Genomic DNA, 16,461 nt, shown 5'->3' with positions numbered 1-16,461 from the left:
GTCTACCCGACGGCTTCATTTCACAAAGATACCCCCATTGTCTACCCGACGGCTTCATTCATTTCACAAAAAGATACCCCCATTGTCTACCCGACGGCTTCATTTCACAAGATACCCCCATTGTCTACCCGACGGCTTCATTATCACAAAGATACCCCCATTGTCTACCCGACGGCTTCATTCTCACAAAGATACCCCCATTGTCTACCCGACGGCTTCATTCTCACAAAGATACCCCCATTGTCTACCCGACGGCTTCATTCTCACAAAGATACCCCCATTGTCTACCCGACGGCTTCATTCTCACAAAGATACCCCCATTGTCTACCCGACGGCTTCATTCTCACAAAGATACCCCCATTGTCTACCCGACGGCTTCATTCCAAGATACCCCATTGTCTACCCGACGGCTTCATTCTCACAAAGATACCCCCATTGTCTACCCGACGGCTTCATTCTCACAAAGATACCCCCATTGTCTACCCGACGGCTTCATTCTCACAAAGATACCCCCATTGTCTACCCGACGGCTTCATTCTCACAAAGATACCCCCATTGTCTACCCGACGGCTTCATTCTCACATTGACAAACCGAATTCCAATAATTACACGAGGGTAGAATAACACTCGAGGATAAATAGTGACCTTATTTGGCATTTGGAAAAATATGCAAAGTGTAAGGAGGATAGACTCAACCAGTGTATGCGTTAGTTGAAAGCCAAAGAAAGATGAGGAGGTCAAGAAGTAGATGCATCTATATTTATAGCAAAGATCGGGTAAATCAGCTTTTGTCCTGACGGTCTAAGGAGAAACAATTCCTTCAATCATTGACATCCTTCTCGAATGAGTGCGATAAATGACTTGTTGACAGACTAGCAGTCAATTATTTATTTATCTGTTTGAATGCTTCACAGTCAGTTACCACATACATACGAGAAGGAAAGGAAAGCAAATCCTTTCTACTTTCGCCATCGTTTTTTACTCGGTACCAGTCGGAAAGGACGGCATATTCGAGACTCAGATGGTTTTATTAGGTTGCGACAATGTTTTTCACTCCCTGACAGGATATAGAAAGGTACAACAACAATGAAGTGCTGCTGATGAATATAGCTTTTGGGACAAAAACTAAAAGTCACTCTTGGGAACTGGGAACTGAATGGATATGGCGTTTTGCATCCCCAGATGGCGCAGAGACAAATGGAAACATATCATGATGACACACCACTGTGCACTGATGGGACCATGTCAAGTGTTTAAATGGTTGATATTAACGAAATGCTCACTGGTGATGAAAAATGTAATGTATGTTGTGATGAGGAGACGGTTTGAAATATACAATCGATGGATTTATTCGAGGTCACATATTGAATTCATAAGGAAATCCGTGAACAACTTCTTACAATATGATTAAGATGCCCAACGAAATTTATTAAGATGCTCAATGAAACTGAAATGCAATTTTGATAGATATTAGCTAGTAGTTATTTTGTTTTTTGCATTAAATAATTGGTACTTTACAAAAGTGACTAAAATTTCGCAGTTATTAAAACGTACACAACATTTAGAATAAATCTTTAGCATTCAGCATTGCGCAGTTGTCATCAAAGTTAGTCATACCGGTATTAGCATGTCAATAGTGGAGAATATCATAGAAACCCTTAGCAACAATATTGCAGTTCTAAAGACAATAGTACCGGCCGAAAAGTATATAGTTGATGGGGTACTCATTGTTCGCTCTAAGACGACTGCTCTCTGTTTGATGGATCAGAAATCAAGATACGATTGCAGAATGGCTCAAAGAAAATCTACGAAAATAAATTATTGATATGCGAAATAAAGTACGCATGTTTCACTTCTCTATAGATTCATATATCTCTTCATTATTTTTTTTTTCTTATTTTTATGTCTTTGTGTTGGCGAAGTTGCACAACACTATCATAACAGTTCCAAACAAATACGAGTATGTCCATGGGTGGGGCGTCTAGACGTACATGTATTTAACGACCGCCCACGGGACATACATATATATCTAACATCTTTATCGGCATTGAGCGCGATCGAGTGTAAATATTGGAATCGATTATGTAGACACGAAGGTCACAAAGGATTTGCTTAATCGTGTATAATCTGGAGCATGTCAAAACTCACGGCAAGATACTATCTTAAAGTACTGTACTATTGCATTCTTAAAAGTCGGAGCCCTAGGCCAACGCATACCTTTCTTACATCACACAAGTTGTAGCATAGCGATGCAATTACTAATGCTATTTAAATAAAAACCAAATTTAAGATACATGAATTATATTGATAAATCATGCATGTAAATAGGTATGGAATAATCACGTCAAGGTCGATTTACACTGCGAAAAGCTCTCCCCAACGATTAAGTTTATTTTAAGCGGATTTTATCCTAAACTGATTATCAAAAGGATACGGCACACTCACTGTTATATTCCCTTTACATGCTGAAGAAGTTAGCGATAATGCTCTTTTTATTTACTATCCATTAAATTATGCCAATCACAATTTCTTTATTGGTATGTTTTTCGTTTAATAATTTAATTGTTATTCATATTCAGTATTTCTTGTTATTCATATTCAGTATTTCATTTGAACGTGTCGCTAGAATTTTGTTTGGATTTCAAAAAGTTAGTTGTCTTGTTTGATAAGCATGTAGCAATATTCATTTGGTTGCATCTTCTTCATAATAATAAAAAGTCGATCTTGATCCCGTTTAGTCCTTGGTGTAGCTGATGGCTACGTGTAATTAACTGAACTGTCCCACACAATGGGAACACTTTGGTGATGAGTATTGTCATATTAATGTGGATGATCACCAATGATACAAATCCTACGTCATAGTCTATTATACAGATCTCAGCTTCCCATGGCACATCCCGCCTAACACTATAGATATTTACGTCACAATCTTTACCAAATGTCCTGTCAACCCCATAAATTTGACACCCATAGAAGATAATATGACTCGATTACAAATGCAATAGTTATAACTTCATTCTTTCCAAATATGTAAGAGATATAGCATGAAACATCACGCCATTGTAAGCTATAAACCAAAGCCAATGGTCTCACGTTTAGCGTTTGTTGTAGGCGGATAAACGGATCTGACATGCAAAAGAAAAATGCCCATCCATCCCTGTAAGTGACAATACAAAAAACACCCACCCCCATCCCGTCACCTACAGTACTAAGTATGTCTTATGATGTATAGGATTAAGTAACAATATATCGTACCATTACGTAATGGGCCAGTTACCACTGTCACATGTATAGATACAGCCACTGAAGGCTACTGTATTCACACTACGCCTACTTGTTACATTCTGTTGCTAAGGGTATTTTGACGTCTTATGTAAAAATGCTTAGCACACCTTTGGCTTGTCACACTAATGTGGAAATAAACTACGTAACAAAAGTTTAACAGCTTCATTTTGCTCTACACACGGATGTGAAAATCTATTCTCGGGATACAAATTCTCGTGAAATCCATCGTTTAATGGAAAATGACAGGGACTACTGGTTATTTGAGCGAAAATTGAATTTTATTGACAAGTAAGCACTCGCCTACCTACACTGTATGATACACGCACTCCATTTACAAATCACCAAATAAAATAGATATTATATAGCCAGTGTATGAAATCACTAAGGCATGTAAAATGTTTAAAACAGTTCTGATTGAAACTTTTCATGCGTGATTTATAATGTACGCAAATTATATATAGGCAATTTTAAGTGGTGATTGGAAATAGTAAAAACACAGTATCTGGACAAGAAAAGTTTAAAAAAAAATGGATAAAATGGCCAATTTTAGTTGCCGGAAAATTACTGCTACATATATGTGATTATAACGTGCACGTAATGAAATCTTATATAAAACCACTACGGAACAAAATCGGTCTAGTTTGATATAGGGGTATAGATGGCCAATGTTCAATAGACACCTGTGTTTATATGTTTAATTATGTGGTTTGTTTACTTTCACATCAAGATGTAATTTTAAGGATTTAAAAGACAATTAAGAATTTACATTGAATATTGTTTAAAAACTTGGTGATCCTCGCAATGAAAGCAATAACATATGATTTTAACGCATCGTGAATCAATTACTTGACATAAAACAGTAGAAATCAGAATGTATCCAAAATTTAGGAATAAAAACTCCAGTTTATTCATTCATTTACGTGTGATTGGGGCTTTGGTAAATTGATCTACGTCATTACAGTGTATATGACCACAGGGACCTGCCACGAAAATTTTTAACCAATAGTATACATATATATATTATAGTATCAAGGGTATGAACTCGGCGGTCGAGAAAAACGGACCTATTTTTTTTAAACCGTGATTATTTTAATAAATGGGTTCTATACAACATTGACGGATATCTTACCTTAAAGAGAAATAACTTATCTTTCCATTGAGTGCTTGATGAACAAAATTGGCCAAGTATTGACGAAGTTATGGCTTGATGAATCGGGAAATTTATGAAAAATATGCTAGGTAGACATTTCCCTGTCCAGTCGAAATGTCGTCTCGACTCTAATGTGTACCTCAAAAGTCAAGCCGTACTTTGTAAATCTACGCTTGTGGTGGTAAACAGTACCCATAACTGTGTTCATCCACAATCTCCTTTGTAGGTAATGTACCTCAAAAGTCAAGCCGTACTTTGTAGAAACTCATTTAAACATAGTGTAGCTCACTTTCTTAAAGATGCTCCACCGCCGACAGAACATAAATGATATGCCTCATTTGAACAATAATTGGTGTTTAATCGTATATATATATATGCCTAATTAACACAAAAAAATAACAAACTAATTTAATTCGCCTTTGGTACATGCGCAAACATTACTTCATTCTATATTAGATATAGTGCCACGGAATTTTTTCGGGATGCAATTAATTATTTTTCATATTTCAACTTGAAGTAAAATTAGAAGCTCAAACTTTTCAATGGTGGTAATGGTGTAAAGTAAGTAACTTTTGTAACTGAAGAAAAATACTAAATCGTCTGCTCCTGTTTTTGATAGTGAAAAAATACTATTTGTTAGCGGTGGAGCATCTTTTTTCTCTCGGAACGCTTCTCGACTTTACATATCGTGACTACATTATGCAAATTATGACATGTTATGACATATACATATATATATGTATACTGTTAGTTTAAAAAAATCGTGCCAGGTCCCTGTGTATATGACCCATGATTTGACAAAATGTCACGCTCAAAGCCATTGATGGCGGTATTTTCGTCGATGTACGTGACGTCAGTCAAGTAAACACCTTCACAGCGGAGAAAAGATGTCGTTAGCCATATACTGTAGATGGACAAGATTCCGGATGTTTTTAAATATCTATCATATCTACATATCCTTTGGGTAAATACCATTTAAATTTACAACACATTCCGATGAAAAACATTCTTATTATGACATATACCAGATAGGGTAAATATCGTTAAAAACAAAGTTAACATATTCAACAGTAAAGCCGTCACGGCCAAGGCAGAGTGGTTTGGGAAGAGTTTACAGGTCGTAATTAGTGGCTGGAGGCAGGCATGTGTTTCCGGTTATAGCCATTTCTTACTTCTGGCTGCTGTTTCTTAGATGTGTATCTTGTATTATAATCCCACTTCACTCATAAACATTAAAGAAGAAAACCTTGTGTATTCATTGCTGTGATAGAGTAGACCAAAGAAATCGTATACGTGTATAGTAATACGAGGGGCAACCGACTAACAATCGTTAAAACATAGAATCAGGCAGACACTCAAAGAAACAAAACAAATTGTTTACAATGGAAAAATACATATTCCTTATTCAAAATTGATTCTCGTAATCATAACATTCCCAGTGCTCCATTATATTGCGAAACTTCACGCAACGAATCAATTTCGGAAAATAATGTTTGATGATACAGTGCAACGTGGATTTGTTGACTTAATAAAATTGTTTCTAGTCCCAGGGAAACAGAAAGGGAAGTCATCTACGGTGTCTAATAGATACTAGAATATCAAAATGAGCATTAAACACTTCTGGATGTCACTTTGTTCAACGTACGGAAATAAAATCCACTTTTACGATACGTGAAAATGTGGGTCATAGTTATAAAACGTACGTATATATTTCCTGTTGGACCACAATGACAGCTAACATATTGGGGATGTATAATATTCTGCTGTAATTGTATAGGTTATGTCTCCGTTTTTATAAAAAAAAATGTACACCAATGCACTATTGTTTTTACGGTGACAATAAACAGGTGTAGATTCTTAGGTCGACTATTTATAATTTAAGAGTTCAGACGAAAAGTTATATTTATTAGGCACTGTTATCAGACACTGCAAACACTTATATCGGTAAATTTCCTTGTAAAGTAAAAAAATGCTAGCCTAATGGAGGTCATCATAGATAGCAAGGTAGACCTACATATCAGGTCGGGAGATATAGTTGTCGTAATTTATGTGTAAGGTATCGGAATAGGGCTCTGTCTGGGTGTTGTCCCTGTGAGGGGTTAGGTATGCGTCACATTGATCTGGTCCTATTTAGTAGGTTTAAGGCCTGGGAAATAAGTTTCAATGTTTACCGTGTGATCTTTGCATTATTATAACGCCATACCAACGCCTACCTGAGCTACTAGTCCTGGAACCTTCTGGATTAGAGTATACACTTTCCTTTTCTCCTCCAACTCCATCCTTCGTTGGTCCACGTTAGGATCGTCCTGGGGTCGGAATGTATCGAGATGTAGAATATTATAATGGTAATGTGCTTTAATCCAACGGTATAACGGGAAAGTAAAAACATCGTTGTAACTTAAGTTTCTAACCTCCACTGTGTCCACAAACCATTCCGCAAAAAATCCCTTGTTATCCCTCCACAACTCTATCTTAAACACATGTCGAATGTCCATTGGGTCCGATACGGTGAATACGTCCGTTTGACCACGTTCGAAATCGTCACGGAAACGGTTATCTAACTTTATAGCTGCTGTCTGCTGCCCAAGGTCATCGTACAAGATGATCCGGACATCAGCATCCGTTCCGGCCTTTTTTCGGTCACCCGTCTTGACCGTTACTTCATACCGCACGTGGTTATTTTTGTTCTTTGACATAGTTCTAATAATCCGGATTCTAAAAGACGCTATCCGAACCAGGCTCCTATAATATAGGTACCGTTATTCCAGTTTCATTCCAACAGCTACGAGTATCCTAGGTCATGATCCGGATAATGTAGTCTCGATCCGGAAACTCTTATATAAATATACCCAATAGAGAAATACAAACACCGTATTCCACTATATTCCCGGAATCTGTCGGTCGTAATGCTATCGGCATACACTGCAGCAGTAGTAGTACGTAGTAGGGTTTATAATCCCATTCACATTTCCATTCATCTATTTCGTTCCGGAATCGTATGTGATGTCACGCCGTTAGAAATATATTGAAGTCAATGTGGTATATCCTACACGAGTTCGCGGTTGTGTAGTTTCTCCCGACGTAAATTGGAGTGCGTACGGACCAGGACAGAGGAGTTCATGCGCAGTCATGCATAAATAATCATCTACTATTTTTGATATCAATCAAGTCTCCTACAGCAATTTGTTGGTTGTGTAGCTTTAATACATTGGGAGTAAAGATACCGGTCCGACAAGTAAGAATTCAACACCTGTGATATGTATGTATAAAAGAGGAGGCGCATGTCAATATTATCCGGATTACACATGATCACGTTAACCCAGTCATTGTACACATTATGAAAGTCCATTCTCCCAAATATGGCATGATTTACACATACTTAAAAGAAAATTTCCCAACCATGACTGTCAAGATCTGTGTAAAGTTGTTTGAGCCCTGGGGAGTTAAGACAATTATGGACGACTTTTGTGTACAGTATACGGTTTTACTAGGACGCTGTAGAGTGAAGACGCGGAATGTAAATATTTGTGTAGCTATATCGGTATTACAGGTAGGGCGATATTGGGTCCCAGGCTAACCTTTATTGAGTACTTTTACCTGCCCACTCATACGTCATCAGGTCAGGAGCCTGTGTAACGTCATTTCCTCGTCTGCATACTTTTCTCAAATTGATATACATGTATGTTAATTTTATGTGCAGAGGAATATGTGTTAATATCAAAGTTATAAATTAAACATCCAGTTGAACATTTTACTCGTGGTTTTCTACTGAAGCAAACATTTCAAGAACAAGGTTAATTGCGTAAAGAACGCACTATGGTTATTAGTCAGATTTGATGAGATGGTATTCACTCTTAAACAGACATCGTTCGGATAGTTAATCAATTCTTAGACCTATTGTCAATATCACAACCTTACTGATTACGGCGGTAGCAATTACCGCTTCAGACGCTATTGCCCAAAACGTTGCAACAGCCAAATGCACACGAAACCCACGAAGGTCTCCTAGCTCTTATCCAAGTATCACTTAGATCGTTCTTCAATTTGCATTTAACTAATGAGCAGATATATAGATTTACTTGGATTGGTGGTTATAACTTTCTAGTAAGGTTCAAGTAATGAGCAAGTCTTGTGAAAATTCGCAAGCATATATGAACTACTTGAATATGACATATGACTAATTTCCATGAACTATCTATTATTAAAGAACGCCGATGGATCTTGTTCATCTTCTCCAATGATCCGCGACCGAGTTTCGAGGCAGTCGAACTCTTGGCAGCGACAGTAACGCTCTGTTAGATTTCTCACCATGTCATTGACATCGATAAAGACTTCACCATCTTTGTATCTATCCACCCAACGAATCATTCGTCAGCGCTTAATCAGAAACATTAAACGACAAAAATAATGAACATTATAAATAATGAATTGCGCCCTCGCGGTGTCCATCATGGCGATTTGCGGGTGAGCGCACACATCGTAAAATCCCGTGGACTGGCGAGCTGACATATAACTTATGGTATAGATACGAGAATTATAGCAGTTCATAACTCTATATCATATAGTGTAAGGTTTGGCATGCTCAACGTTCGCCAGGGTTTGTACGCAATGCGGCACCAACGTTGTTATTGACATCTTATTCCATGCATCATATGCTCAAAATAATTCTTTTCGCAGAATAGATTAAAGTGAATAGTCGGGCAAAGAAAACCAGTCTTAATGCGTTCATTGGCCTTCTAAAAGTTCTCACATATTAATACGACGGTCAAGTTCTGCTTAGTTTCCCAGTTCTGACCATTAAAGTAAAGAAAAGTTGAAAGCATTGAAAGCGAGGCTGCGTGGAAATGTAACCACGGACATAGTGAGCCGGGAGGACGTTTTAGAATTTCCATACTTTAAATTAATTTCTTCGTACGCAGACAGATTTTGACGAGAGATTTTATTTTTCCATTTCATAAGAAATTATTCTGGATACATTCACACCATTTTTACCGACATTAGCCATCCTTGCCCGACTGTTCACTTTAATGTTAATGTTTTCCCGTCTCTCCATGCCGTTTTGTAAAGTATAAAGATAATAACATTTTTCTTTATTGTTTATGAAAAAGCCAAAGAGTTACTCGCATTCATAGTCAATGACATCCTCGCTTCCATGGGTTACTATCACTGTGGTAATATAAACATCTGGACTATGTCATAGCAAAACTGAAGGGCCTATGTGTGACAACAGATGAGATATTTTGCTATCTGATGTACGTAAAAAATCGGATAACAACGGTACACAGTATTGTTTTTAAGCTGTGTGGTGTTCAGTGTGTATTTTTCAAAGGAAGACTCTGCAGGCCCGTGATTGGTCAGTTTGCCTCTCCTGAAATGCTTTCAGTTTTGTTTGTTATGGCATTGTTTGGGGTGTATATAACGTCAGTGATAGTAACCCCTAGACTATCGAGAATGAATCAATGATGGTGGATGTCCCGACACACGTTATTCTCCGACAGCAATTACGTACGTAACGTTTGTCTTGCAAATTTCGTCATTAATTTCATATAAATAAAGCATTTGTACATAGCGCGAAATGTTTGTATACCATAAACCTGATCTTTATTTTTGTAATTATCTTTGCGGAGTTATCTAACGACTTGCTAATTGCGTCAAACGAGCTAAGTAAACATCAATAAAATCTTTTGTCGCCTACGTGCTATCGCCTAATTTAGAATTAAACCAAAGAGACATGAAACACACACCCAGGATCGTGTCTTTATATAGGCCTATAAACACATTATACCATCGTCAGTTTGAATGTTCATTTGGTATAAATATATAAATAAATGGCTCTTTAATGAGTAATTGAGATTGATTATAGTCATTAGAACGAAAACATCATACGTCATATATGAACGAGTTTTTCGTTGTCGTCATTACCGGAATTATAAGCTTTATAAGCTCATTTATATGTCTGTTATATATTAATGAATTCTGAAGTAGCTTTCATCTGATTCTAATTCCCATGAAATTCAAGAGAAATGGCAATTTCAATAATTCCTATTAAACAGGAAAAATATTCTCCGCTTAAATATTATGCAGCCCACAAAAGTACTCATATTTTGCACATCACAACTTTTATTAGCAATAGCTAATACAGGTATACAAATGAACAACAATGGTTACCTACCAATCTTGAGACAAAAAGACAATTTTAATGTGTACATATTTTCAGTCGTGCTTACTCCGTCAGTACTGGCGGAGTGACATGTACACGAGTCAGAGTCACTACATTAGTGTTTATTCTATCAATTTTTACTTTTTGTCATATTGGCATATATGTATATTACACTCTTGCAGTGTCTTAATACTCTATAATAACACCAGTGTGATTACTAGTGTTCAATATTAACTTACCTTTTTACTCCATGTGACTATGCTTACTTCAAATGTTATAATATTTTCTGTGTCATTACCATTGTAAAGTCTATCAGTGTATAATTATGTCTGTGATATTTTGCCAGTCATTTCATTGTTAAATTACAATATACTTATGTTTTTCGCGAGAATAGTACTACAGTACTAGTGTTATATTTGTTTCTGATATGCGACGTAAAATAAAATTTATTGAATCTTGAATCTTAAAAAAGAGTTACTTCCCTGCGCCTTGGCTTTACTCCGTTAGTTAAGTAAAACTAAGGAAAGTACTTCTGATGGATCAGAATTGTGTGTTAAGTCTGCTTCTTCAACAGTATATGTTTCAGTATGATAAAGATGGTCTGAAATTAGCACACACTGCAATTTAACATCCAATGGCAGGCATTAATCACATAAATTATGGGCATTAAAATGATTACAAACTAGGCCTGTATATAAGCGTTATTATAGGGACAAACGCATTGGCCAGGTGCGGAATTTTCAAGCGAGGAATTCTCAAGGAAGAGTATATTAACCTTATCTTATATGCAATATCAATTAAACATACCGTATTTTCCGGAATATAAGTCTTGACTTTTCCCCCTGAAAATCGGGAGTGCGACTTATACACCAGTGCGACTTATCCGTGGACGAAACGATGTTTTTGCATTATTACGTCATGATTCTCATGTGAAAATCGTAACTCACCGGTTTAGTTAAAGGTGATAAAAACAGAACGGACATGAAAAATGAGATAATACGCTAGAAACATTTGTAATGCGTATCTAAACATATACCAGTTTGATATTTGCTTATATTTTGTCTCTAAATAGTAAAATTAATGAAAGCAATCTTCACATCTTTTCGACGACAGATTTTTTTCTATGACTTACCTCCCTTGAGTTCCGATGAGTTGTGACGTCATCTGAGACAATCAACTACCGGAAGCCGGTGTGCCGATCGCGGAACTGTCAACATGCATGTGTATTTTAGCCACATGTCTTAGTACTTACGGAAATACACACGGAGAAAAATATGTTATATTTCGACTTATTGGGTAGCGTGATTTATTCCCTACATAACGACACATTATTGACGTCTATGAAATGACGTCACTACATGTAAATAATGATGTCATTAATGTCGCGGGTACATATGTCATGTGGCTTATGGTGTGCCAGGGGTTAAACCACGAATGAATAAGTAGTTCTTTCCTATTCAGTCCACCCTGGAGTAATACGACTGTGCATGTATGTAATTTATAGTTTACACATAAAATCAACCGAGGAGTTTTGATATACATAGGATCTACTGGTAATTTTATGTGCGAAACAAGATCGTAGCGAAAATGGACAATTATTGGGGCCCACCTCTTTAGACCTACGTTTTAATAGAAAAATTATCTGTTACAAACATACGGAGACATGAAAAATACATGCAGATTAAAAGAAAAAAGTCAATAATTTATAAGCCCCCCCCCCCCCCCCATTTTCGTCGACTGAAATGTTCTCAAAATGCGCATTAAAAATAAAAGAGGTCCTTCTGCACATTTTCCATACTTCATTTTAGGGATTTTCATATTTATTTTGGGTTACACAACAATGTACCGGTGGTGTGAAACCGGTATGTTCAGATCTAGTCCGCTAAACCTATAGGTTTAGCGGACTAGTTCAGTTCAGATCGAGCAGGGTTGCATAATGATATGACGACATTCGCAGTTATCATTATTTAATTGCAGGAATTTAAATTCGAAAAATTACCATGTTAAGAACGCTCTAAAGTCATCAAAATACATCATAAAACTCATCTCAGCAATCGTAAATACATTTAGTAATATTTTTCCTTCTCGGGGGAGACCTTAGGACCCCCAAAAAACAAAATCTCTCGCCTTAAGCCCTCGCAAAATCATCAAAATACATCGTGAAACTCATATCTCAGTCATTCTAAATTGTAATATCTTTATCAGGGTCTCCCCCGAACCCCCAAAACACCACAATGCTCGCAAATTTGGCCAATTTTTGTACTCATTAATTTCCTGTTATATTCTACATAGTACACTTGCGTATATATATGTAGAATGCGAGTTTTACCGATTTTTTTTTATTTAGACCCCTAGATCGTCTCATAATGGTCAATGGGCTATCTAGTGTGCTGTACGTGGTCTGTGCGTATACTTTTAAAATTTACTAAGGTCGACAGGTTTCTTATTTCCAAAACTCCGCACGGTTAGAAAATATAATGAAGTGGTCTTGTAAATGATTTGTGTTTTATAAGAAATATATGTTTTTTCATGGTCCTGTGTTAGTTGAACTATTACATGTGTATCTTGTCCACGAGTACATGTCATCCATATTAGGTCATTGTATCTAGTTTCTGTGTTTTGTGTCCCGTCTTTTTTATCGGCCGTGCGTGTATTGTTACTACTGTACATGTTATTTTATTTCGTACACATCCGTAAAACTCATTATAGAACTTTAAGAAAATACATAAGTCTAGCCCTTTCTGTGCGGTGTTCTGAAGGATTAAGCTTCAAATAGGAAATATAGAGGTGTGCAGTACGTACATAAGGCGGGATAGGGGCACGTTTATCGCGGTATGATAGGGTTTTGGATAGGGTATGAAGGATGGCGGTTTTTTTTATATAAATATGCATTATATGTACATGTATGTGCATGTAGCATGTAGTTTCATTGTAATTTGGGTCCATTTTCTTGTAAAGTTATATTTCTTTTTGTTGGTTTAACTTTAAAGTCTATGTTTTGAGTTTTAAGTTACAGACAAAAGTCAAGCGCAACCCCCTTGAACCTGAGTCAGTGACACACATGTACACGGTGTCAAATGGCTTTTAAAGATGCTCCACCGCCGACAGAGCATAAATGATATTCACCATTCGTACAATAATTGGTGTTTAATCGTGTATATATATGTCTAATTAACACAAACAATAATATAGAATAATTTATTTCGCCTTTGGTGCATGCGCAATCAGTACTTCATTCCATATAGGATATAGTAACACGGATTTTTTTCGGGATGCAATTAATTATATTTCATGTTTTTAACTTGAAATAAAATTAGAAGCTCACAAACTGTTCAATGGTGGTAATGGTGTAAAGTAAGTAACTTTTGTAACTGAAGAAAAATACTAAATCGTCTGCTCCTGTTTTTGATAGTTAAAATTTACCATTTGTCAGCGGTGGAGCATCTTTAAAGAGACAATTCACTCAGGCGAATTATTTTACATAACCAAGAAGCAAAATATAGCAAAAATGTATTGTTCTACATTTCTTATGAAACATATAACGTAAAACATTGACAAATTCTACGACATTGTTAAGTATTTTAATCAATATCGTTGAAATACCAAATCGTTGATCAATACGATTCAGCAGGTAAAATGTGGACGCTGTACACATACCCGAGCCAAAGTCACGCACATTAAACAAATGAACTACATAACCACTGAGAAGGTGATAGAATGATTTTAGGTAAGACAATGCACCTAATAAGGTAAACACACCACTGTCAGAGCGATTTGAGCGGTTCTAGACAAAAGTTGCATTACTCTACGAGCAAGGGACAGGGTTCGGCATACTAGAAGTTTGACAACAGTGTGTAATGGCAGACAGCGAGCGAGTTTGAATATTTCACACACGTGTTACCGTGGGCTTTTCAGGCATATCACAGTAAAACCGACTGATCTAATTTCATTAGAACTGGTTTTTTTCCGGTATATGTACAAATTTTAATGTTCTCTTACACTGAATTGTCCCTTTAACATACTGAACATAACAATTTTATAGCCCAGAATATGACGATAAGAATGAGTAAGCTATCGTTTTTATTATATCATTGTATGTTATAGATTATATATTATATACGGATTCATTTCCACTATTCAATATAGCAACTACACGTAGCGCGACTGTTTTAAATATCTATAATCGCCAATACCGCAACACTGCCCCATTGAGTTTCCCAGCTCTTGTCACAGCTGTTGGTCTCAGATGACGTCACGAATCTACGGCCACCTGGTGATATCAGGGGCGATAAGCGATGCGATCGTTCTAGACAAGGGTCGTTATGGACTTCGTTTCAAGCACATTTTATGGAAATTACGTCAAATACAACCTGTATTTTTTGGTGGAAATCATAAAGTGCACCACAATAAACAAATATCAACACAAAAATAGCATATTTAAAATATGTTTTTATCGCCTTTAAGTTAAAAATCTTTGTACAAGTGTTTAAAAGATATGATATGTATAATGAAAATATAATAAAGATGAAAATGATGACGTACCAGATGCATGTTCAATCGTAAATTTCTTTAATTCAAGGAAAATCAGCCGACTGAAGCGTGGTTGTTTACATGTAATCTAAGTGTTTTGATATTATTTAAAGTTTGTTTTGGTGGTAAAAATAGACTAGGAAGGATGAGGATGGGACTGTGACATAGTCGAGGAGATTTTTATCGTACACAAAGTTGAATGGTGTCCGCTTCACAAGTACCTACTTCCGGAGACACAGAGTTGTGGGAGATAAGCCTATAGATATATCATTGTTTCATCACAGGATTTGATTGGTTCGATCTGACCAAATCAACATTCAAATGAAGCCGGTAGTTTATAATATAAAAAATAGGATATAACAAATGACAAACGAATATATTCTTTGAAAATGAAAGGTTTGTACAACTGTTTTCAACAATGTACCAGCGTTATATAAAAGCTATAGGGATCTGAAAATCATGTATAGACCATTTCTAGACCCATACAATGTCTAAAATGGTTTTTGGGCCCTCCAGTTGGTTTAAATTTATATAAACGGTCTAAAAGTGGGCTTTTGGAAATCTGGCGGGTCGAAATTGATATAAACTGTAATTTCAGGCCCTATGTATAAAACAAGTAAACAAAGACGAAGATCAAAAGTATTTTAAGTAAAATATAAGATTTACATCTGGGATACTGATGACAGATCTCTGTGATTTATTTTTTTTCGATGCGCGACTCAAGAAGTGTAAGCAAAAATTAATCCATGAAAAGGGTTAGGAAACTACAGACACAATTTTGACTGACAATGTTGTTATGGTTGATTGTTTGTATGATTTTTTTTAATAAATTGCAATTGACGTCCTATTAACAGCCATGGTCACGTAAGAACGGCCTCCTACGTATGCTGTGTTAAGTGCGGGTATGTTTTAGGAGACTGTGACATATTCATGTGTCTTCTTATATAGTGGAATTCTTGCCCTTTTTACAGTGCTATATCACTGAAGCATGCCGTCGAAGACACCAAGCAAAACATCCAATCCGGTCACATTATAATTACAACGGGCGAACCAGTCGTCCCACTTCCATTATACTGAGCGCTAACCAGGTGCGGTAACTACATGTACCATTTTTATAAACTATGGTGTGTCTTGGCTAGGGGACAGAACCCATGACAATTATTCGAAAGTTGCTATTAAATGTATACATACATGGTATTATATCGTCTCTATACAAGATCACGTGAAACAAATTGTTTATATTTTTTCGGATATATATCCGCGAAACCTCGTCGTTACTCTATCAGAGTTACTTCCCTTAATTTCACTGCCTCAGCATGACGTAGCGAAACGAAGG

The 16,461-nt window shown here is 36.5% G+C and overlaps 1 protein-coding gene across 2 annotated transcripts in view; it reads right to left on the bottom strand.

Annotated features, from left to right (window-relative positions):
* Positions 1-16,461, bottom strand: part of LOC138327778 (allene oxide synthase-lipoxygenase protein-like) — a 64,140-nt gene that overhangs the window by 45,331 nt on the left and 2,348 nt on the right. Inside the window, exon 1 of one of the 2 annotated variants that reach the window (XM_069274152.1) lies at positions 6,649-7,239. The exons of the other annotated variant lie outside the window; for it this stretch is intronic. Within the exon in view, the coding sequence (XP_069130253.1) occupies positions 6,649-7,131 (483 nt within the window). The 5' untranslated portion in view covers positions 7,132-7,239. Of the gene's footprint in view, positions 1-6,648; positions 7,240-16,461 lie in introns of those variants that run through there. 2 annotated transcript variants of the gene reach the window in all.

This window comes from Argopecten irradians, chromosome 7, assembly GCF_041381155.1.
Source record: "Argopecten irradians isolate NY chromosome 7, Ai_NY, whole genome shotgun sequence".
Taxonomy (NCBI): domain Eukaryota; kingdom Metazoa; phylum Mollusca; class Bivalvia; order Pectinida; family Pectinidae; genus Argopecten; species Argopecten irradians.
This window is presented reverse-complemented; position numbering and strand designations above follow the sequence as displayed.